Source organism: Aquila chrysaetos, chromosome 19, assembly GCF_900496995.4.
Source record: "Aquila chrysaetos chrysaetos chromosome 19, bAquChr1.4, whole genome shotgun sequence".
NCBI lineage: Eukaryota > Metazoa > Chordata > Aves > Accipitriformes > Accipitridae > Aquila > Aquila chrysaetos.
The window spans coordinates 25,197,493-25,221,252 of record NC_044022.1 but is presented as its reverse complement, the minus strand read 5'-3'; the positions used below and the strand labels follow the sequence as shown (position 1 = coordinate 25,221,252).

Below are 23,760 nucleotides of genomic sequence, written 5' to 3'. Positions count from 1 at the left end.
TGGTGATGGTAACAGAAATAGCTGCTTTTATTTGAATGTCTGCAAATTGCTTATTCAGAGAGCACTTGTACATTACTTTGCTGGGTGTACAGATTCATTAGAAACTCATGCTTTGCAGCTTAGCAACTTTGGTGTAGAAGTAGAGGCTCTGCTTGCAACACCCCAAATAAAGGGAGAGTCAAAACAGTGTTGCAGAATATACCACTGATTTCTTTGAACATCTTTTTCTTGTATAGGTGAACAGTAAGGAACATGTACCTGCATATATAAACTTTATATTCTTTGAAGAGCTAATAGCTTTAAGGAACTGAAGTTTGAAAATGCCTTAGAATTTCTAAATTTTCCAGTTCAGATCAGTGAATGGACCAGAACTGAACTGTTTACAACTGAGAAGGGGTAGGTCTCTTGATGGGAGTATGGTGTTGCAAGTCTTGGGTAAGGAAGTTTGAAAACCTGCTAAATAGACATTTTAATGTCTCCATTAACAAGGTAAAACTGCACCATTTATGGCACACTGGGCTGTAAATGCTTTGAAAACCTGCTGAATGGAGGAAAAGCTGCTTACATCTTCAAGGCTGTTAAATTGTTCAAGAGACATCTTCCTTGAAACTTTAGGATTTTGAGTTCTGCCTATTCTAAATCAGGAAAAGGAATAACAAAAAGGGAATCTAACCAAAGGAAACATGAGGTGGAATGACAAAAATCTGAATAGAAGATGTCTTGAGCAAATTCTGTACGTCATCTATGGGTGTTTTAATGGCTTGTTATTCTTGGATGTGAATAGTTACCAAATATACCTTCTCCTTAGGAAAACTTGATTAATGCATTCCTTCTGTGATACTTACTGGGTAAGTTAGTGACAACATCTGAGGATTGCTATCAGCATCAGTCAAGGAGAAGAATGTGAACAAACCTGTCAATAAATTATGCAACCTTAATTATTGGGGAATAGATAGGCGTTTTAAATTGAACTTGTGCAATGTAAGCTATACTCTAGTTTTCAGAAGCTGAATTATAACTTGGAAAGTTACTTCCACTTTTAAAGTTCCTGATTTGGCTAAACTGAATTAGTAAATTCTGAAGTAAATTCTTCAACATCTTGTAGTGGGAGGAAGCAGAGCCCGCTCTGAGTTTCTGAAGTACTTTACAGCATGTAGCTTTCAACCCTGGAATTCTTTCTAGAAAACAGAATAAGGAAGCAGCAGAGCCTGTTGGCTTCAACTCTTGTGTAAAACTTGAAATGGCTGGTGTTCATTATTCTTAAGGTTTTTTTAGTCTTTGACATGAACTTGCTACTTTCTGAATTGTCAATTTTAGGACTACTTTCAGCTTGTTTGAGTTGTTTTTGTCCCTCTTTGAATATCTACAGAATCCGACATGGAGGAGTCTGGACTTTGGAATAATGCCTGATCGTCTTGATACTTCTGTCTCTTGTTTTGTTGTGAGGATCTGGGGTGGCAAGAAGGAGCACTTTCAGCTTTTGATTGAATGGAAGGTCAATCTAGATGGGTTAAAGTACTTGGGCCAGCAGGTAACGTGAAAACAGTTTGTCTCAACTTTTTATGTAAGGAAACAAACACGTGGATGAACAAATAGATAGGATGCTAAGAAAGGAAATTAATGCATTTGAAGGGTGTATTTTAAAGTTTGATTGCAGAGATTCATGTTAGCTTACCTCAGAGCTCTAAATCTTGACTAGCTGAATATTTTAAGTTATCGTTGTTGACTGAGACTCTCAAATGATACTGCTAGTACGTGGTACTTTAAATTGCAATGCCTCAATTTGAGGAAATAGCAATATGATTGTACATATGGTTAAATGAACATAGATCATAATGTTTGTGTATATTAGTTTTAATCCATTCTCATGGTAGTGATATCCTGTTAAAGATCTCCAGTCCAAGCAGCTTACTGTATAAGATCTGTTCTAATGCTGCTATTTGTCTCTTACTAGTAGCCTTTTGAAAGAGGTGTTTTCTGTATCGTGGAGCTTATTGTAAAAGTGGCTCAAAAAGAAACCCATATCACTTAAATAATAAAAACCAAAAAATAGGGTGCCTTTTGAATCAAATAGGTTGTCCTAATTCCAATGGGCACTTTTCTATTGATTAATTGATAGGATCTATTTAGAATAGATCATAGTTTATTTCTCACTTTAAAAAAAAAAAAAAAAAAAAATCATTTAAATTGGGGTGTTTCAAAGCCTGGGAAGAAAGCTTTATAGGGAACGACTGCTCTAGCTTCACGTGGTGCATTGATCCTGGCCAGTACTCTGTGCACTGGTGGGCTGGGAGAGAGTCAGAGGAGCAAAAGTGAGGAAAAACTCATGGGTTGAGATAAAGACAGTTTAATAACTGAAAGGAAAAAAAAAAAAAAAGTGTGGGCTGGGGGGGAGAGAACACCACACAAGTGATGCAAAGGTAGTCAGTCACCACCTCCCACCAACAGACAGATGCCCAGCTAGTCCCTGAGCAACAGCTACCTTGCAAAGACTGACCCATTTTTTACTTCTAAGCGTGATGTATATGGTCTGGAATATCCCTTTGGTCAAGTCGGGTCAGCCGTCCCAGCTGTGTCCCATCTGAAGCTTTTGCACACCCCCAGCCTACTCACTGCAGGGGCAGAGCGAGAAACAGAGGAGGCCTTGGTGCTGTGCAAGCACTGTTCAGCAATAGCTAAAACACTGGTGTGTTACCAACGGTGTTTTAGTCACAGATCTAAAACACAGCACCATACGGACTGCTATGAAGAAAATTAACTCCATCCCAGCCAAATCCAGTACCCTTCATATTGTAGCTTTCTTTCCGTTTGTTTTTACCAGACAGGAGAGATGGCTCCCTAAATAATACGCTCTAGTGCATGGTTTTATTGGAAATAATGTTCTTTGCATTAATAGTAGGATTTTAGCTTTAATACTGCACGCTAATTTTGTCTACTATGACCATAAAAGCCTAATTTTTAATTATCTTTTTAGGTAATACCATGTGAAAGCTAATTACTCTTGAGACTTACCTCTCTGATTAGTTTCCTCGTCTCTTAGTTTTGTCAGCTGGAAATGCAACAATAGGAAAGATGCTCTGGCCTGTGTTTCTGATTTCAGGATAGAATGGCTGAACATACTCAGTGACAGTTATTAAAGCTGTGAAGCAAATACATTCTCTATGGTTAAATTCAGTTTTTTCTTAGGTTTCATGTGTGTCTAGAATTACAGGTGCTGAAAAACTGCATTTGACTATCAAACAGAGCAATTTATGCTCACTTGCAGTGTAAAGTCATAGTAAGCTGACCGTAAAATGATTTTTCTTCTCACAGATACATGCAAGAAACCCAAATGAGATTATTTTTGGTCTCAATGATGGTTATTACGGAGCTTCATTTGAACAGAAGGTAAGGGTATCTTGTATTTGTTCTGGCTTGTTAGTACTGGTGACAAGCTGCAATTCAACTTCTAAACTTAAATTTTCACACTTGGATGCTCAGAACATTAAAATGCTTAGTTTTGAGAAGAAATACTTTTTTGACATGACAGATAAGAACTGTTATCTCGCCTCTGTTACATGTACATCTGAGCTGTTCTGGAAAGACTTAAAGCATAGCATTTTAAGTCCAAAAAAAGCCTGGTTACTGAAAATAAGCCTTGAATGCCTTTGAGGCATTCAAACATACAATGTTTTGAAAATGGTGTGGCTGTTCAGACTCGTTTTCATGGTAAATACAGAAGTCCACTAAGTTTTGGTTCTTGCTCTTAAAACCAGAGTTTGTAGCTTCTAAATGGAAAGCTATTTATTTGCTCTGTGTTGCAACTCTTTCACCCCATTTTTTTTTTTTTTTCCTAAAGGCTCCACTGTAGTATTTGTGCTTGTTCAGCCAATATTGTGACTGCAGCCAAATTAATTACATGACAGTGCTGATTACTACATTGATGATGAAAAAGTTTAAACTTACCTATTGTAAATAGCACAGCTGACAGGGTCCTTTTTTAATCCCAAATTGCTGGTGGCAGTACTGTGGTATAGATAGGTTGTATAAGGAGTCCTTGGCTGGAGACAAAATGACTTGTGACACACAGCTACAGTTTCTGCATTAGCCACAACCAGCAAGTCCAGTCTTGTGGGGATTTGAATGGAGGCAGTGCCTTTATAGTCAGCAACACAGGTAACCGTTCTTATGTAGGGAGAGTGGAGCAAGGGACAAGGTGGCTATGTGTTCAAAACTCTGGCTGTATGCAAGCCTCCAAACTCTGTTTAGTATTTCGATGGTTATCCTTCAAATTGTAGATGGGTTGGCACACAGCTCAGACTGCTTCCTGGTGCTGTTAACTGAGTTTTCCTGAAGCAGGATGCAATTCTAGTTTTTCATGGTTTGAGTATTAATAAGCTGGGCCTGAATTCAATGTTGGTAATGCTATCCTCTTTCCTGATTGTTTGTTGTCAGGACTTGCTCCCTAGCTCATAAGGTTTACAAGTACATCTTGGTTTTGGTTCTTGTACGTGCTCCGTAGCTAAGCTGCAAATACAGTCATAGCCTATGTAGAGCACAAATAATCTCCTTCTTTGTGCTTCCCTATAATTTATTCAGTTCTTTCTGGCTGCAAGAGCTAGAAATTTATTTTGTCACCCTGCTCTGTAGCTTCTGATGGCTTTCTTTGTCAGTTCCTTGACCTAAATCTCTTCTTGTATAGTAGATACCTCCTGTTTTTAAGTGACTTGTCTGCCCTTCAAGCCAAACTAGTTGACACAAGTAAACTCTTCCTGTAATCTGCAGAAGCTGTGTGCACCTAAGGGGTATTTCTGCTTTTAGTTGGTCTTGCTTCATAATTTTCACGTCAATGCTGGATATTCTAAACATTACACAGCCCCACTTTGGTGGTTATACTAAATACTATGAAGCACCACCTGAAACCTTCTGTAGAAAGGGATTTTTGGTGTCAGGTTTTTTATCTTCTATGGGTTTTTTTCTTTCTGGTGGTCATAGTGAGTCTCTGTAATACTTCAACACATCTTAGTAATAAGCCTCAATTTTTGAGATAATACGTGGATGGAATAGCAGTTTTTTCTTTGCACTGGCACATATGAAACTTTGTTATCAAAACAGATGCTTGCTAATATTTTGAGAGTCTAATGAAAACCTTGTGCACAAAGACACTTCAGTCAATGTTGGAAGCGTCCTCTATTTTTGCATGTCTCAGTATGGACAAAGTTAAGGTATCGTACTCTTATTTTTTTCACCATTGCTCAAAAAAATCCTTCTTACTTTAATAATTCTTTGGACTATGAATTAATTGCCAAAGTAGATTTATGGAGTCTTACAATAAAGTGCATTTTATTAGTGTATTAAATGTCTATGTCATTAATTAAGACCACTTATGAGCCAAAATAAGAAAATTGTTGGAAGCTGACTGAACCATTCTGGCAATATTTAATGAACTCAGAGTTTCAAAATGCACTGTAGATGTACTTCTGAGCATTGCTTGATCCATCTGGAACTAAATGCAAATTCCCATTTTCTGTCCTGTAAACTTACCTGTAATAAGAGAGGTGGGAGCCTAAAAGCTATTGTAGCAGAATAAACTGAAGCAGGGCAGGAACATTAGTGACTGTCACAACTGTTGTTTTTATTGATGAAAATGGTAGATTTCTTGATTAAACGCATATCTCCCTGGTAAAAAAAAAAAACAAACAAACAAAAAAACCAAAAACAAAACAAAAAACCAGCAAGAGCAACATGCTCAAATAGGAATATTCTGATTGCTAAATTGTTTAATTTAAAATCAAAGGACTGGAAGCTTACAGCTTTACTAGGTAATGCACTTTAGCTGCTGTTTTAGAACCTTCAAGCCTGCTTGCGTATAAGGTAACCTTCAAAATGCAGGTTTGTGCTCAAAATGCTTGCTGTTTAGGAAGCTCCTGTCATATAAAGGAGCAGCAGTACTCTAGCAGCAACACTGGTGGAGAAATTCTAGGTAAACCAGACAATGGTAGTATTGCAATTTTTGTCTTAAAATAAAATAACCATATCCAGGGCCTCTTTATTGTTGTTAATATCATCACTGACTCTTCACTTTTTTTCCTACTGATGTCAAAAAGCCTTTAAATTCTGTATCCTTGACAATATATAGGTGTTAGAAATTTTACATTTCTTCCGTCTCTTCTGTCCAACAGCAACTCAGCTGTTGCTGATACGCAATGAAAAAATGAATGTTTTCTTTGGGTAATGTTCTTATTCAAGTTGCAGTTTTCTTGCTGCAATGGATACTTAGCTCATGGCAAGAAAAAAGTTGGGAAGTAGGGTTTCAGAAGCCTTTGTGTGTGCCTTCTGAGCCCTGAAGGGTATTAGTGCTTTATTGTAGGTGTCTGACAGTGCTCATGTGACTCCTCTTCTAGTGTTTACAGCTTTTCTTCTCAATGTAAATACAAATGTGTGCTCCCAATATAGTTGCTTTGTTCATAACCACATTTAACTTTCACATAATTGTTCCTCCAACTTCTGTTTTTGTTCAAGTTTTTTTTTGTAGTAAATTCTGGAGCAATTTTGCCAGAAGATTTCAGCAGGATTCTGCTGCTTTTGTCACAATCATGTCCAGTTTATTTTCCTGTTTCCTTTCTGGCATGGGACCACTGGAGCACTTGTTCCTCTCTTAGTTTCATCCTCTCTAGTAGTCATACAGTGAAACTCTATTTGGATTTGCTCAAACTGGACCAATGTTTGAATAAGATAGATATGAGCGTCAAAGATTTTTTTGAAGCTGTCAGCGTGGACTTAAAGTATTCCCAGTCCTTTAGCAGTTTTCTTAATCTGCTTGGTTTTGTCTGAGACTGCATGCTTGTGTGTAAATCCACTTTTTACCCAGGTTCAACAAAATCAGTTCTGGGTGCTATATTGGCTTTCCTAAAACCAGGTTTCTCCTTCTCTGGTTTCCTCTGCTTTCCTGGCTTTCAAATTTTCTTTCAACCATTTTATGCTTGCTGCTACTAATCGGTCAGACTTGCCCTTGCTATTGCAGTGATATCTTTTCAGAAAGTGCATTTAGGGAAGCAAGTATAGCTTTTAGTTAATGACTAGCTTTCTGTTGTCTCCTGAAAGAAATAAAACCTGAACTAGTCTATATAGTTCTCCATAACTCAAAACATTTGGCTGTGGCCAGGGGTATGGGGAAACAGAAGATTAAGTTATATTCTTCAGGGATACTGAATTGTAGCTATTTTTCAACTGTCAAGCAGGAAAGGCCCTTATCTCTGGAAAGCTGCATCTCTCTCTTTGGTATGTGGTCTCCATCGATGTAGGTAGAGTCTTTACCTGCATATGCTTTTTTTTTTTTTTTTTTTTTTTTTAGCAGCTAGACCCTGGCCACTTTGCACAACCAAAGCCTGTTTGTGTGTTTTCAAATACACGTGCCTATATCTAATAAGTGCTGTGGCAGAGAAGTAGACAAACTTCCCTTTCAAAGGGCACACTTCTTTAATAACGAAGTTTGAAATGCTTCCATTGCACATACTGCAAGTTTCCTCGGGGTAGAACAGTTTGTATAGGCGACGTGGTGTCTGACTTTTTGGGAATTTCCTTTCAACACACTGTAGTACAGGGGAAAAAGAAAAGGCTAAAATATGTTGCTGCTCCAAATTCTTTCCTTCCTGAAACTAGTTATTCTAGGCTGTTCCACTTGTTCTCTGAAAAATTTGCACTTCGCTGTCTGAAGGCAGTGTTTCTTGAAACAACATCAACTTCATGGTGTAAAATGGTGATGCTGATAGTTGTGCATTTTCAGTTTTCCACCATCCTAGTTCATTCAGGCATTAAGATGACTTTATTTTGGTATTTTTTTCAGCAGATATATGTATGGATTTCAGCATGTAGGATCCAACATCTTGAGAATGGAAATGAGGAGCTAAGACAGCTGATGATATGGTGCCTCTGTTGCAATATGATGCATAATGTAGTGTATAGATCTCACAGTTATTTAGGTGGAACCTTATTTTTGGTGGAAAGGAATGTCTGCTGCATGGCCTGTGGCAAATGCGGTTGTGTCAGCAGATGTTGACGTGTAACTCTGCATTTCAACGTCTTCTATATGGAAACAGCCTGTTGAGGCAGGAAAGATTACGTAGGCAGGGATTGTGGTACTCGGAGTATATCTGTATCACTGTTGGAAAATTAACTGATCATGTGTACCAGCTGGGGCCACTTCATACACTAAAATAAATGCCTTTTTTCCTACAATCCATAAACTTTCTGACAATGCTGCCAGGTGGTTTGACCTACTTAGAATTCGCTTTATCATGTGAAGAAACAGTTCTGAGTTTGTGGCATTTCTAGGAATTTGTGTGACTCTGCCTGATATGGAAAAGCTCGGTATCTGACCTTTGCAGCGTGAAGAATTGCGGTTTGTCTGTTACTGCTTTGATGTCTCTTGTGCAGAATGTACACTTTGGTCTCTTAAGAATGACATAAGTTTTTTTTTTGGTTTTTTTGTAACTTCCAGAAACTTGTTCACATCATTCAAAACTAAGATTGCTTTGATCTTTTAAACGTGTTACAGCATGGATAAAGAATAGAGCTTTATCTCGTGGTCTTGTACGTCTCTGGCACATTACTGAATAGGCTTTCAGATCTGAAGCTGAAGAATGGCAGTACTGTAAATTGCATCCTTCAGTATTTCTGTGCATTAAATTTGTGCAGTAATGGATTATAAAGTTCAAGAAAACACACTCCAGGTCTAGAACACAGCTAAAGTGATGGGTTGTTAACATTTTTATAGGTAAGTGCTGTTGTAGGCCAGACTTGAACTTGGTGCTATTGACGCCTTAAATTGTTTCTACCTACCATACATAAAACTGTATGAAGATAGATTTAAGATACATTAAATGCAAGATAGTTTGTTCTTTTACCAGAAGTGCTTGTTTTTAGTCAAGATGGAAAAATTTTTGATTCTTAAATTAACATTCTTTCTTTGCCTTAAGGATCACTCAGGTACCCTGAAGAATAGTCTTCTCCAGGTGGATCAGAACTGTGTTCGTAACTCTTACGATGTCTTCTCTTTGCTTAGGTAAGGTTTTTGAGAATATTCTGCGTAGCTATTGTAAATTCTTTAGTGTGCGTGGAAGGAGCCTTTCCAGATATTAAAAAAACTTCCGGACTATCATGTGCAAAGGAGATATCTAGTAGTGCCGATTTACCGCTGGTAGCAAGGAGATGGGCCTTGACGTGTGTACTTTCCTTGGCGGTCTCTAGGCTTCTGCTGTATGGATGCTTGAGTGCTCTGAACTAGAGCTGGCTGTGGAGCGAGACCATGGACTTGCCTTGTGAATGTTGAAATCATGGAGGTTCTTTGTTGGAGATCTTCTGTGGAAAGCCCCTACTCTCTTTTCCTCAACAAAATTAAAATTTGTTTAAATAAATTAGAACAATGATAAAAAAAGCAACTTGCCAAAACTTAACTTGGTAGAATGATCCCGTAGTTGGAACAAAACAGCTACACACCTAAGTGTGTGTGTGGTTTTGTGGGTTTTTTTTAACGTTGAACCACTGAATTGAATTTACCTTTTGCATAATTCTCCCTTGTAATACAGAAAAGAGGCACTGCATAGTCAGGACCCCAGTTACTCCAACACATGTATGGCATAAGAAAGGTATGGTAACTGGGCTTTTGGGTGGTTACTTAGGTGTTTCTGGTGGTGAAAAACATGAAATGCTAGTACGAAGGTAAACAAGAAGGCTTTTTTCAGATCTGCTTTAATTATAATAGTTCAAGAATGTTAGCTGTGGGGAAATATAATAGAGGTTTTAAACACTGTCGGTAGGTTGGTTTTTGAGGAATTTGTATTTAAAAGGCATTTTACAAGACAGGATAACTTCAGTTCTGCAGTAATAGCAATAGATGTGCTACAAAGGAAACCCTTGGAAAGGAAATGTTTAATATACTTTCAAAAGTCTTTGGAAAAATGCATTTGGTTTTTTATCTGTTGTAAAAGTTGAATCCATTTGATAATGTTAACAGTAGGTGTCACTGTTGCCTGCATAAAGCACTAGCTTTCTATTCTAAAGTGAAGAAAGTGGTAGGAAAAGTTAACTCTAGGTTGCTTATTCAGAACTCTTTATTTTATAAGCTCTCTTAAAATTTAAATGTGCTGTTTTTTGATTCTGTAAAATATATTTAAACTAAAGGCTGCTTTTGAAATGTCTGTCTTCTGTACTTTTAGCGGAAAACAACCAGGGGGCGTGTTATGAAGTTCTGATTACGTTCTGGCACAGTCCATTAGAAGAGAACTCTTATGCTACCTAACATTAAGTTTTTGTTAAATAGAAGAAAATGTGTGCCCGTCATCCTGCTTGCTTTGCTCACGCGTTTTTTTTTCACATTTCCTTTGCACTTCTTTGTAGTATGAAGCATGCTCCAGAAAAAACACTCGCTATTATACCAGGTGGTCATGGACTTGACCAACTGGAGCCCTGTCTAACCCTGTCTAATCTGAACTGTGGTCCTTCTTCTGAAAGTGTCTGACTGTCTATCACAAAGCTGACAAGAAATGAAGATGTCAGCTTTGATAAAGCTCCTCTTGCTGGATGCTCACCAGTGCTGTTTTGAAACCTGATTACTGGAACCATGCGCTTTGCTCAGTCTTGGGAAGGTGAGAGTCCAGGCACTGTCTCTTACAGTTTCTAGGCATGCTGTTGGGTGTAGCTCCTGTTTAGCCCTGCCTCTGAGATAAGACTTCCTCCTTTGTTTTTGCTTTGTCCTAAAAGGAACAGTTTTTCCAGACCTCAGCACCAGGAATGCTGCTGATTATATTTCAGTGGAGTCTACATACCCTATCAAGCAGTATATATTGCATTGTCTAGTTCCAGCAAAAGTTAGAAGTTATAATTTGTGACCATACCTAGGTGCTATTTTTGCCTGTTTCCTTCCTAGCTAGGAAAGTTCTTCAGGAACTGAGGAAAAGTCCGCTGTGTAGTCCAGAATCCTTTCTATTATCTCTCATATTAACTCTGCTTTTTTACAGGTACACTTTCTCTACTGCTGCTTACCTTTTGATATCTAGCTCAAAAGACTGGTGATAGCGTTTATTTCTTTTAAAATAATCTCTAGTCTCTTCTTGTCAGGTTTCCTTTTTCTCTTACCAAGCAGTCTGGTTTGCCACCTCCTCCAGGTGTCCAGGCTTGAGTAACTAGCCCGTGGACTCTTTCCAAAGATAGTTTTTGTGAGAGCATATTCCACTTAACAACCAGAAGAGAGAGATGGGCATACTTTGGTGATTCATTTGACAGGACATGTACTTTGGGAGGAAATGGATTGATGTCTGCCTGCTTCTGTCCATTGGCTATAAAGAGAATAGGGAGGTGTCTACACCGTAAAGGTTTGCATCTGGTCACATAAATCCCACATTTTGAAGACTTTCTCATGATATGATTTTTGTCTAGTAAAAATTCACGAGCTGCACATGTCACTTCCTAATGTTTCTACGAGACATGAATATGAAGAACAGCTTGTACTGGCTTTGTTTAAACCTCTCAAAAAAGGAAGCAGTTCCTGGTGATGATGGTATCTGCATCCCAGTTATTCTGATGGTACCGTGCTGCCAGGTGTGGCATAGCCACTGTGATCAGCTGTACAGTGTGAAAATCAATTGAGAGTGCAGATTCTAGCTCAACCCTTAACTCTTGAAAAACTGCAAAATGAGAACTTCTATGGTTAATCTCTGTCTGCTATCAAAACTGCTTTTTGGGGAAGAAATGATTTCTTTTTTTTTTTTTTTTTCTACTACTTAAAAGTGAATAGCTAAAACTTTTGAAGCTTGTGAATAGGCCTTAATGAAAAGCACGTGCTTGGCTCAAATTATGTTGATTAAAAAAATTAATTAGGAATGCTAGAGTGTGTGAACAGTAGAAAATTTTTCGAGTGTTGGATTAAAATAGTGCCTGTGTGCTCAGATGCTTAATTACATGGATTTACAAGTTAATTAAGCAGGAGGAAAAGTTTAAGTACCCAGACAGCTTAGCTTTACACAAGGAAGTTCTCAGCACCTCTGCAGCTCATGAACCTTCTTGTTTTGGGGCAGGGACAAGATCCTCAGGCAAACATAGTGCTGCTAATAAGTTGTTCATGCCATATGGAAATGACGAATGTTCTTCCAGCCATTTGTTTTAAAAAGGCTAACTAACAAAAATTAACCACCCCAACTGGAAAGCTAAAATTTTGAGGTTTTTGTCCCTTGGCCATATTGTCAGATTTCCTGAAAAGAGGTCACTTAAAGGCTTTCTAAATATTATGTAGCTGGTGGTAATAGGTTATACAGTAACACGTTTCACCTTTCACATAACACTCAGGATGGGCCAAATTCATCTGAGGTCATGTTCTGGACATGTCTCCATAATCAAGCTCTCAGCACGTTTGCAGCACTAATGGGAATAGCTTTATATTTAGTATTCTCTTAGTTTTGTATCCTTTCTTTAAACTTTGAAAAACAGACCTTTCAGTATTAAGTGGTGTTGGGAAGATGGGATATGCTGACAATCACTAAAGAAAGGGCTTAAAATCCTGTATGTTAAAATTTTATTTCAGTTCCTAAATACAAAAAGTAGTATCTTGTATTCTACAACAGCTTTTCATGGTATTGTGACACTTAGAGGAGTTGGCCTGCTAATAGCTTTTGTGCCTTTAAGTACGTGAGTGCCTGAAATCCTCCCAGATTCTGCCTGGAGACAAGAAGTGCTCTAAGAACTAGTGAAACCTGCCCCTTTGAAATTTTGCTTCCTGTATTTTTATCTCTCCAGTCAAAACAGCTTTTGCTATGGCTTAACCATTCCTTAAGCAGATGGGATGGCAAGTTTGTGCTATTTAGCTAGCCAGTTAGTGCAGATTGAAAACATTTTTGATTGTATTTTTGTTTAAAAAAAAATATTGTTTTTTAACAACAACAAAATCTGATATTGGTACAATTTGAGTGCTGGAGATGAGTAAAAGACCAGGTCCAGGCAACTGCTGTAATATTGCTAATATCTAATCTGGCTGAAGTTGATTTAAATAATACTTTTAGGTGTTAAAGGGCTTCTTCTGCTACTGCCACATGTACATCTGATCTAGTGGATTAAATCTTGAAAACTAGAGCAACTCCAGAGACCACACAGGCTGTGCCTTCATTAAAAACAAAATGTTCTCGCAGTTCTGGTGATAAGCAAATAAATCTGGCTGCAGTTCCCTGGACAAGTAAACATGACTTTTCGAACCAAATTATAACACTAAGCGAACAGTTTCCCTGTATTTTGCATCACGGCAATGATGGCCCAGGTTCAGTGACTTTAAATGGTCCAAGGTTGCCAGTGACAAGACTGCTCTGAGGAGGATCAGAGCTCAACTTCTGAACTAGCAGCTAATTACTACTTTCTAGGTTAGGGGCTCAAACTTGCAGTGCACTGTTGAGCATTGGGCATGTTGATACATGACAAATAGAAATAGAATTTACTAGAAATTGTCTGAAGTCCCAGAGCCTTAAGTATTCCCATCTTCTTCAGGTTTCATAATCTGTCATAGGCCAGGGGTATGCTTCAAGTGACAGGCTTTGTTTCAGGATTTGCCATTTGTAATATAACTTAATTTAAAGAAGAGTGCATGTCTTATCACCAAAGAAGTATTATTTAAGAATATAAATGTAGGTAGTGTTTGTGTGCAGTCTGAAACTGAGAGGTTGGTAAAATCAACTACCTTAAATGACCAGGACTAAAACATGGGGACCCAATATAAAATCAGCTTTTGTTTAGTTCTACCTATCTCAGGAAAGAAGCTTTTTAACAGATATATTGCTTGTGTGTTTAAATTCTTCCATCTTTATTAGCAGTCTTATTGAATGAACAGAACTTACACAAGTTAATCTCTAAAACTAGAAATGGAGAAAAATGTAAGCAGTTGTATTGTTGAAAAACTCATAGTAGCTCAGAGTAGTTTCTCTGAGACTACAGTATCAGTGGCATTGTACGTGCCAAATGTAGTAACTGCCTTTGGGCAGCTATTTTTAACACATGGAAATTATGCTAAACTTGAAGCTGTTTTTCATAAGCTCTCTAGGTGGGGAATGATAGAGTAAGCAAGGTCTTAATGGGCTTAAACTGCTTTGTGCTAAGGTGTATCTCAGGGGTACATTGACCTGTTTACAGCTAAGGAGAAGCACAAGACAAGTCAGTCTTAAACAATGTCAGTGTCCCGTCTTGACAGCCAGTAGCTCAGTCAGACTTTGCTATTATATAGTTGCTATAAGCAGCAGTTCCAAACTTTAGGCGTCCAAATGTTTGGTGAGTGAAAAGGAGGGAAAGCAGGAAGAAAACACGCTATCAGCTGCTCTCTGACTTTTGGGGTTGTACAGCATCTAATAACAAACCCACAGGTGAGCCACACAAACCTGTACTGTCTTTTCAACTTCCCTGATGTTCCTCTATTTCCATCCTCATCTCCATGAAAGAAGTGAACCCAATGGAGCTGTGCAGTAAGTAGGATTCAGCCTCTAGCCTCTTCAGTTCTGACTGCATGGAAATAGAGAGTTGCTCTTCGCTATCCTATTCCATTTAGCATGCTGGTAGATGCATAGAGGTAAGGAGAGGTAGGAAAGTTGTTTTTTTTTTTTTTTTTGTTTTTTAAATATGCACTGACAGTTAAGTCTCTTGTTTCTAGCTTTTTTCTTTGCTCTTCTTTCCTCGGAGAAGGGTCCCAACTCAGCTGCAACAAAAACCTCTCTAAATGTTGTAGTTACAGATGTTCACACAGTAGGAACAGTGCCATGTCCTGAGAAGATGGCGTGTGCGTGCCAGGAAAAGGTTGTCACTAATAGCCTGATGCTCTTGCAGTCCCTTGTTCTAGCTTTTCCTGTGAGTATCTTAGCAGTCAAATCGCTGGCTCACATTGCAGACTTTCAGACTTTAATGGTGCTGCTGCCGCCATCACCCTCTCCCAGGAGATGTGGAAATACGCTGTCTCAAGTGTGGAATGGATAGTAGGATTCCTCTTAGGGTGACTTGTGCTCTTACATCAGTAAGTTCCGCTGCTACAACTTCCCTTTGCTAGTGATAAGTGTGGTGGTTTTTCTGTGATGGCCCTGTTGATGTTTCTAACTAGGAAAGATTTCCACCTGGAGGACCTGGCTCTTCATACTGTATAGGCAGCCAAGACAAGGCAGGCATCCCCTTGGCTTTGGATGTGAAAACCCAGGTGGCCTAAGGCCAGCATAAATAAATATGAACTGTAATTGGACCTCTTGAGTGCCTCTGTATACTCTAATAAGCAGTACTGAAATGGATGAACAGTATAACAAGTGTCATCTCTCTTGGCCTAAAAACCATGTGGGTTGGAATTGCAGGGTGGTGTCTTCGTGGGAAGTAGTGATGGAGATTGAAAACTGGGATATGAATTTTTTTGGGAGGTTCTTTAGGGATTCTGATCTGTGGAATGAGACTTTTGGACAAGTCTGTTCCCAGACGTGTTGCTTGTGTGGTGCTAAGCTATATGGAAACTGAGGCTAATCAGTCATCAGAAGAGTCAATTTACAAGCCTGACTTTTGCCAAAACGTGTAGAAGAGAGCGGCATGGGTCATAGCAAGTTGAAACAGTCCATGAAGCAAGAGAGAGTGGTGGAGTTTTTTTGTATGTTAACTTAACTGCAGGGTTAGTAGTCTTCCACTGCTGCTGCTCTTATCTTCAGCTTTCCTAATATGCCATATGGAATAAAACACCCCTACAGTGGCAGATTTTTTAGTGTAAGCGTGATAGGCATGTTGCTAGCTCTTGATCAAATTTGGTTTCAGAGCGCTGTGTGAGAGAGAGATTACACAGAGCTGTGCTGAACTTCAAAAATAGCTTTATTCTGCTTCTTTATTTGTGACGGCAAGTAAAAGACCATATCAATGAAGCAATGTTCAATTAGATTAAAAGTCATAACCCACTCCTCCTTTTTCTGGCTTTATTGGAGTTGGTGAAAAACAGAGCATGTCGCTTAGCTAAATAATTTTCTAACAGATACCTGAAAGTGTTTAAGAAGGAGGATTTTTCTGAACAATGGCATTGGGACTCTTCTTTATTTTTGTTATGACTTTGTCCTGGATATGGCCATAAGAATGGTGCTGCTAGTTGCTTCATCTTTCAGCCTGGGCAAAGATTTCAGTGAATGCAGTCATGTCACCAAAACGCTCAGAAATGCCTAACCACATCAGGGAAAGTCAATATTGCATTTTGACTGAGAACAAATAAAATGGATTAAAGATCTCACATTGTCCCACATCAGGGAAAGTCAATATTGCATTTTGACTGAGAACAAATAAAATGGATTAAAGATCTCACATTGGGGAAAATGCTCTAATATCTTTGATAATTAAAACCAGGGCAGGGTAGGGAATGCACCTATGACTGAGAAGCTGCAGAACACTCCTGTGAGTGTTACAACCACCCCTTTGTCTGGTGGGAGATCTCTCTTTTGTACTTCAGCTGCAGAATTCTTCTTCTCTTGGAAGTAAACTTTGATTTGAGTTTGGGGATAGCTTCCAGGAAAAAGTGCAGCAGTATGCAGCTTGAAAAAATGAGTCGCCTGAATATTGACTGGTGTTTCTCCTCTCTTCCCTCCACTGGGTAAGGCTTGTGCTCAATTGTCACAAACACCTTATGAGTTGTGTGGACTGCGATTAGAAGAACACAATCAACTTGAGCAGCTGTTTCCCTTTTTGGGTGGAGCCTGTAACCCATTCAAGCTGAATTTATGCATCTTCCTTTACAGTTGTGCAGTGAACTCATCTTAGGCTTGCTCACTGTCTGAGTGATAAGATTTGTTGGCAAGTTACATGTCAGCAAAAGGCTGTTGGCTTCTACTAGTGTCACTGTCCTTTTGGTAGGCGTCATCTTTACATGTTTATGCCCTTTGGAAATTTGATTTGCATGTAATTTACCATTCTACTATATGCAGTGTCTTGAATGTGATTCTGTCTGTTGCCCTGGCAGCAAGGTTTCTGTAATCATAAGCTGATAAGCACCAGTATAAAGAACAAAAAGAAACATCCTTTGGTATTTGCCACAAATACATTTGTTCTTTGAATAAAAAAAAAATCAAGCCATAAATCCATCCCAGTGCTGGAGTCAAATCTGTGAATTGCAATAAGAGGACTAGAAACGTCTTGGCTTTTGTGCCTTCATTTCTGGAAAAAATTGTGCTTCACATTAAGACTCTCCTCTTCTGTTCATGCCCTGTGTGTATTGAAGGTGATCTATATACTAGCTAGCTCCTTTAAATATTCCTCACACTGGAGGCCAGCATGTCGCCTGCTGCTAGTCTGATAGACATGTTTTTTCCTTTTCTTCTCCATTTGCAAATAGCTCAAAGCATCCAGTGTTGCAGTGTCTACATGAACTTGATTGTCCAGAAACTTAATTTGAGTCTTAAATGTGTAAGTCAATTCAAAACTGCTTAAAAGAATGATGGAAAGTATCTGTGCTTCAACAGCACTGTCTTGTTTGAGTTTCTTACAGCACTGGCTCTTGTAGAGGTTTAATGCCATAAATGAACAAGTCAGACTTGGATTTTATTCTCTGCTTACTCCCTACTGTCTTCTCTCGCCCTACATCTGCTTTTGACAAATTGTAGGTATAGGTTTCTGAGGAAATTGGGAAAGGGACTATATGATTATAAATTAGAAAAATTTTTCTTGTGGGAAAGCAGATGTAGCAAATGATGGTTTAAGGGGCTATGTAAAAAATATGTTATAGCTGGCTGGCACTCTCCATAATCTAATTTCTGGACTGATATAAAGTAGCATGTGTTCCATTTTTTGTATTTAATAGGAAAGTCTTGGATTATTTTTTTTCTTTAATAATAGGTTTGGGTATTTTACTTCCAGGATCCTACATCTCACTTATTGCCAGAAGTGTTCTGTTCTATTTTCTAAATCCCTGGTAGTAATTCTCAGTTTAAATTTAGTCTCATTGTAAACTAAGGTTGTTCTGGCAAATACGACCATCGGCATTTATTTCTCTTGTGAGAAGTAGCTGTAGTATGTGACTGCTGTAATTAATTGATGTATTTATGTCTTAAAGTTCTGTACTTGAAAAATCCAGATGTGTCTGATAGAAGCAAATGGATATTTGGAGTGTATGATAGAACTACAAAATCATGTATCAAAAGTCTAATAAAGTTGAGACTTTCATTAATGTAAATACAAGCATATGTTAGCTTAATTGGCACAACTGTCACTACACTCCAGCTTTCAGTTTTTTAAAGATTGCAGCCAGGAATGAGCTTGCTATATAAACTAGTAAATCACTAGACTAATTCATGACCGAGAGGGATATCTCAGTTGCAGGATACTGCAGCGTGTCTTAAAGGAAAGGGCTTCAGCTGGACCTTCAAACTTTGCCTCAAACTTACTGCAAGCTGAAAGAGAGCAAATGTGTTGTTACAGCACATTCCCAAGTTGTAAAGTCAAGTTATGCTGGACCACTGCATTGTGCAGCCTTGGGAAGTCAGGAAAACTGCTTGATCTTGCAAACAAGACGAGGATGGTATTGCAAAGAAATCCTGTAATGGTGAGGAGGACCGAAACGGCATCTTCTTTTTCCCCCTCCAAGTCAGTACCCAAGTTGAATTGATTGGCAGAAGGTTGTATGTTAGAATTGTTTCAAAACTTACAGCCGAGGTAGAAAGTAGGGTGGGGTTTGGTTTTTTTTTTTTGGGGGGGGGGGGGGGGGTGGAACAATTTTACGTCAGACTTTAAAAGCCTTGAAGAAATACCCCAAATAGCCTGTATTTCAGCAACTTGGGAACTAGCAAGTGAAGAAGAGAGATGTTGAAATTTTGCACGCTGGTTCTTCCTAGATTGATTAGGGATGCAGCTTTTGTTGGTCTTAGCTTACAGTACATGGCTAATGTTTTTGTATCTATCCCACTGTCTTTTAAACTTCCAAAGGAAGGGAGAGTATTTTGTTTCCTCTTAGTCTCCCTCATCTCAGAAAACAGGTGATATGAGAATGGAAGTAGGATAACAGCTTCATGGATCTCCACCTCCAAACTGTAATAGGGTGGCCTTTCCCTGGAAGGAATCTTAATGTCTGTTTTGCTTTCCAGTTCTTTCTCAGGCAGCAGCATGCAACTCACCTGATGTTGGACAATTGCACAGCAGCTCTCAGGGCCCCAAGCAACAGCAGTAAATCTGTCACACTTAACGTTTGTATTACTCTGCTGCTGGCTGACAATGGCTGTGAGCTGCTGCAGAGACACCAGAGCAGCCTGCAGACACAGGATGACGACACTGTTGGCTAAGCTATCTCTTTAAAAAGGGTTCAGTTTCTGCTGTAACTGGCTTGGCTTTCCTGACCGCCGAAGGAAATTTGGTAGCAGGCCAGTGGCCTCTTGAAGCCCTGAATTAGCTCTTAAAGTGCTATGGAAGTGCTAATTTTAATAAAAAAATAATAAAAACCCCCTCTTGAACAATCTAGGAAGAATCCTGCATTGGCTGATAGCATATAGATTATGCCATCAGTTGGCTCATCGTTGTCAATTACTAAACCAAGCCAGATTGTACTTAAAGCACAAATTGTACTAACTTTAGGCTGTAACGTTGGACTTGCATTCAGACTAGAAATGGAAACAATATGCGGTCAATTAGCATTGAAGTTTCTCTCCATTCATTATATATAAATTTTAATCCAGATTTATGGCCTCAACTTATTGATCTCCATTCATTGGTGCAATCATAATTGCCTCCACCAAAGTCTGTCTTGTGCATGCAGAAATGATGGACAAAATTTCCATGCTTATCCTCTTATGGCTTAATTTGTATTCCTGTTGTTGGATGACCAAAGATTTCCGTGTGGGTGCAGTGAGGGCTTTTTTGGCTGGGGAAGGGAGATTTCTGTTGATAGTTGCTGCTTTTGTGACGTGAAGCCCCTAAAATTTTAACCTTGGAAGGCTTAACTTTGGATGTGGTCATGATCTTACTGTTACCATTTTAAAGTTCTTGGAACAACAGTGAACATACTGGGATTGAGTCAACCAATATCAGTAAGTTTTCTGTCTTGCAATGTAAATGGCACTATTTGGCATCAAGGCAGCCAAGTTTAACTGTAGGTTTGTTTTTTTTTTCTATTGCAAGAAATGAGTGGATGAAGTTTGGCTTAAAAAGAAAACCATTTCTTATTAAAAACAGACTTGATTGGTGAATTATTTTGTATAGCAGTCTTTATAGGTTAGGAATATACCTTTAGATATAGATTCACCAAATTGAAGTAGTATGCTAATGTGTGTACTGTTTGGAGAAGTCAGCCTGCATAGGTGTTTGTTCCTTATACTTGGACATGGGTAGAAGAAGTTGAAGCTATTACAAAATTTGTAGGTTTTTAGCTGAGTATTGATCAAATCACTGTGAGGAACTCGCATGGCAAATGACCCTTCTGACAATTTATCAATTACATAAATACTCTTTTAATGAGTAAAACACCTTTCAGCAGTCAGATTTTGCTACCTAAATAGCGTGACGTGAAAACTTGTAAAACTTCTTTCTCTAACCACCTAACAGACTAAATCAAGAATGTTCTTCCAGTATAAAATCAGATGAAGGGGAAAGGGAAATGTCACTCAGTTATTATTCTTTACTTACAAGTTTTAGCTTTGGGTAAGGCTTTCTTATGTCTGGAAAGAAAATGTTCCAGACTTTTGGAAAGAGGCAGGCTGGAAACTGTTGAAGTAGGAAATATAGACCCTGCTGTATGATGTGACAGCAGAGCTCTGAATGATGTTCAGAATGGTCAGCAGACCTTGGCTTTGACCTGTGTAACTATGTTACGTAGCCAACATCCTCAAGATGCATTCAGGAAGGTGGGAGGTATAAGTAGTAGTTCCCAGTAGGCAAAAGTGTTTCCAGGAGGTCTCAGTACTCCATTAGGGATGTGAGACCAAGCCTTTGGTGACCCAGTGCTGTTGGCCTCAGCAGTCTTACACCCAGTAGCAGCCAGCAGAGCCATGCGGCTTGATACGTGATTTGGATGGGGTACAGCTACCCCTAAAAAGCTCTTAGGCTGCTTGTGCTATGAGCAGTCCAAGAAGCTCTAAAGAAACCAAAGGAATCACTTAGTATTATTTGAAACAAAAATCTATTACAGAGAGTGTCATTTAGGGAAAGCAGTAGTCTGAAGGAACTAGAGGTATCTGACCTACATGTATTCACTTAGAGTTATAACACGTAGAAGTCCTAACTTGCAATTACCTTGTTTAATATTGCTAGCACTGCTTGTTCCTTGTTGTCCATGTATAATCTCTTCTCTGCGTATTTGCTGGGCCAGGTGGTTTAGGCAATGTCCTCACACTGATTAACCAATATGTAACACGTGCTGTTGAGTTGAGATGGGATGCTGAGGGGAGACGGAGTGAGGAGGAGTAATGCTTTGTGTTTACTCATACTTGAAGCATGTAGCCTGTTTATCTTGGTCTAGCTGCATACAGACCATTAAAAACTGCTAGGCAAAAACTTTAAATAGTAATGCCTCAATTGCTTATAAATCTGCAAGAGATTAGAGAATGTAAAAGGAAGGAGCTGAATAGCCCCTTCTCTTGTGCTCTAGTGCTTTGGTTTTTGGTGCACAGCAAATTCGTAGCCTTGCTTTAGTAAAACTAAGCATTTCTATGAAGAAGCAGAAGTTTTTAATTTTGGCAAAGCGGAGGTGGTCGTTAAAGCATGTGTTGAAGCAGGCTTGGTCTTTTCATTATGTTTGCCTGGCAAAGCACTGATGTCATACAGTAGGTTATCTGACCACTTTTGCTGTTCTGACAAGACCTTAGTTGAGCTAAATGTTTACCCCAGCAGCAAGGCTGTCTGAAGAATATCCTTACAAAAGGAGAAGCCATTAATAATGAAACTTTGGATGGGAAAAGTAAGTCTGGGTTTGCATGCCTTGAAAGATACAGTCTATGTCTGCAGACCGACTCTAATTTTTCCTAATAAATACATTAATTTCCACTCCATGTTAATTCTAAGAAAGATATTAATGCCTCTTAGACCTGTTTTTGCTATTCCTTTCCTCCGCCTGATTTTTTTTCAATAGATATGGCAAATAATCAGTTTTCCCTCTTCACCCTAAAGCCAGGGCTAATGATCAGAAACATGTAATCATTATCCTTTTCATGCTTCAAATGTGTTTCAATTAAGAAAACCATGTTTTTGTTACAGAAGGGCCCATAGCACATTTGGGGATACTGAAGGGTGTTTCATGCTCGTGGCCTCGGTAGCTGTGTGTTATCTATAGGATACTTGCACTTTTTTTAAAGCTGGCCTATGTTAACAATGCTCATGGTAACTGTCGTGTGTATCCTTGTCTTGACATTAACTCTGTTATAACTTGATAATTGTTACATGAGATCCCTATAATTGCCTCTTACCTAGAGTGTTGCCTTGTTGACATCTACTGAATTTAACAAATGAAAAGGACGTCTGGCACTTGATCAAAATTAGAAACTTCCTGGTTTGCTTTGGATGCTCATTTCTAAACTCTGCAAGTTGATTCCTCTTTTAATGTTTCATTTCAAAATAGAAGCTGACAATCTGAATTCATATTACTGCTGCTGATTTTGAGGTGGCTGGCGCGTTCATCATTTGGATATGTGTGGGGAACCTTTAGTACAGCTGTAACTTCTCTTCTTCTTACAGGCTTCACAGAGCCCAGTGTGCAATTAAACAGACTCAGGTAACTGTTCAGAAAATAGGAAGGGAGATTGAAGAAAAGCTGAGATGTACATCTACAAGCAATGAACTGGTGAGTTTGATTATTTAAAACCATATTCTACAGGCTTGTTGAAGCATCTGGCTGATGTCTTGACCATAAGCTTGGGTTTTTAACACTTGAACTTGATATCTTTATTTAAACCTGTCATTTAAAATGGAAACTCATCTGAGAAGTGTAACGTAATGGATTTTAGATTTGTGTATGTTACTTAGATGGTTTGATAGATTGCTTATCCTATTTTTACCTTTACTTTGTATAACTGCTTTTATAATGTAAAAGTGTAAACATTGCACAGTGCATGAAAGAGGTTTACCAGGAAAAACAAACTTTTAATGATTTAGATAAATCTTGACAGCAACCTGTGATGGATTTAGAGTGAGGTGAGTCTACTGGCTGTATCTTCTTGCACCCTGCTCCCTTTGGGTGAATAGAATTCATGCAAAAGCTGTCACTCAAGTGACACATTCATTTTAAGCAGGAATTATATTAGATCTTGCAATAGCTTTTGACAGTTTGTTTTGCCTGTCCTCTTCCCCTCTCCAAAAAAGTGTACTGGCAGTAGTTTCTACTTTCTGCCCAGAAAGGCTTAGCTTAGTTCAAAGCAGTGAGTTGCCAGAAAGAGAGTGGCTTATGGTGATTTCACTATATTGGTACTCACTGGCATGTGTCTGGTGCCTTGCATAGGAAGGAGCGAACTTGTGATGTGAAATTACTTTATTGCTGTAAGGTGGATTCTGGGTTGAGAGTACTCAGCTAATTTCCAAAAGTGTCAAACTGGTTTAAGGGTTTGACAAAATGGGAAAATGGGAGTTTGTTTACCCACTCTAATTACAGGGTTGCATTGTAGACAAAAAACCAAAGTACTTGACTCCCTTAAGGGACAATATAACACCTCCTGTGAATGTCTCTAACCCAGAGCTTCTTTGCCTTCTGCTGGTATCTTGGCTGTTAAAAGGTTTTTAACCATCTTTTTTTCAGTTATGGATATCCTTGTCCCTGTATGCAAAGGCTTTTCCTTTATAGATATG

At 38.7% G+C, this 23,760-nt stretch overlaps 1 protein-coding gene across 5 annotated transcripts in view; it reads left to right on the top strand.

Moving 5' to 3' along the window:
• The window catches only part of UVRAG (UV radiation resistance associated), a 97,652-nt gene that overhangs the window by 19,711 nt on the left and 54,181 nt on the right, over positions 1–23,760 (top strand). For all 5 annotated transcript variants that reach the window (XM_030042685.2, XM_030042684.2, XM_030042686.1 and 2 more), the window contains 4 exons: positions 1,370–1,531; positions 3,313–3,387; positions 8,958–9,043; positions 22,657–22,762. In XM_030042685.2, coding sequence (XP_029898545.1) covers positions 1,370–1,531; positions 3,313–3,387; positions 8,958–9,043; positions 22,657–22,762 — 429 coding nt within the window. The remainder of the gene's footprint in view (positions 1–1,369; positions 1,532–3,312; positions 3,388–8,957; positions 9,044–22,656; positions 22,763–23,760) is intronic.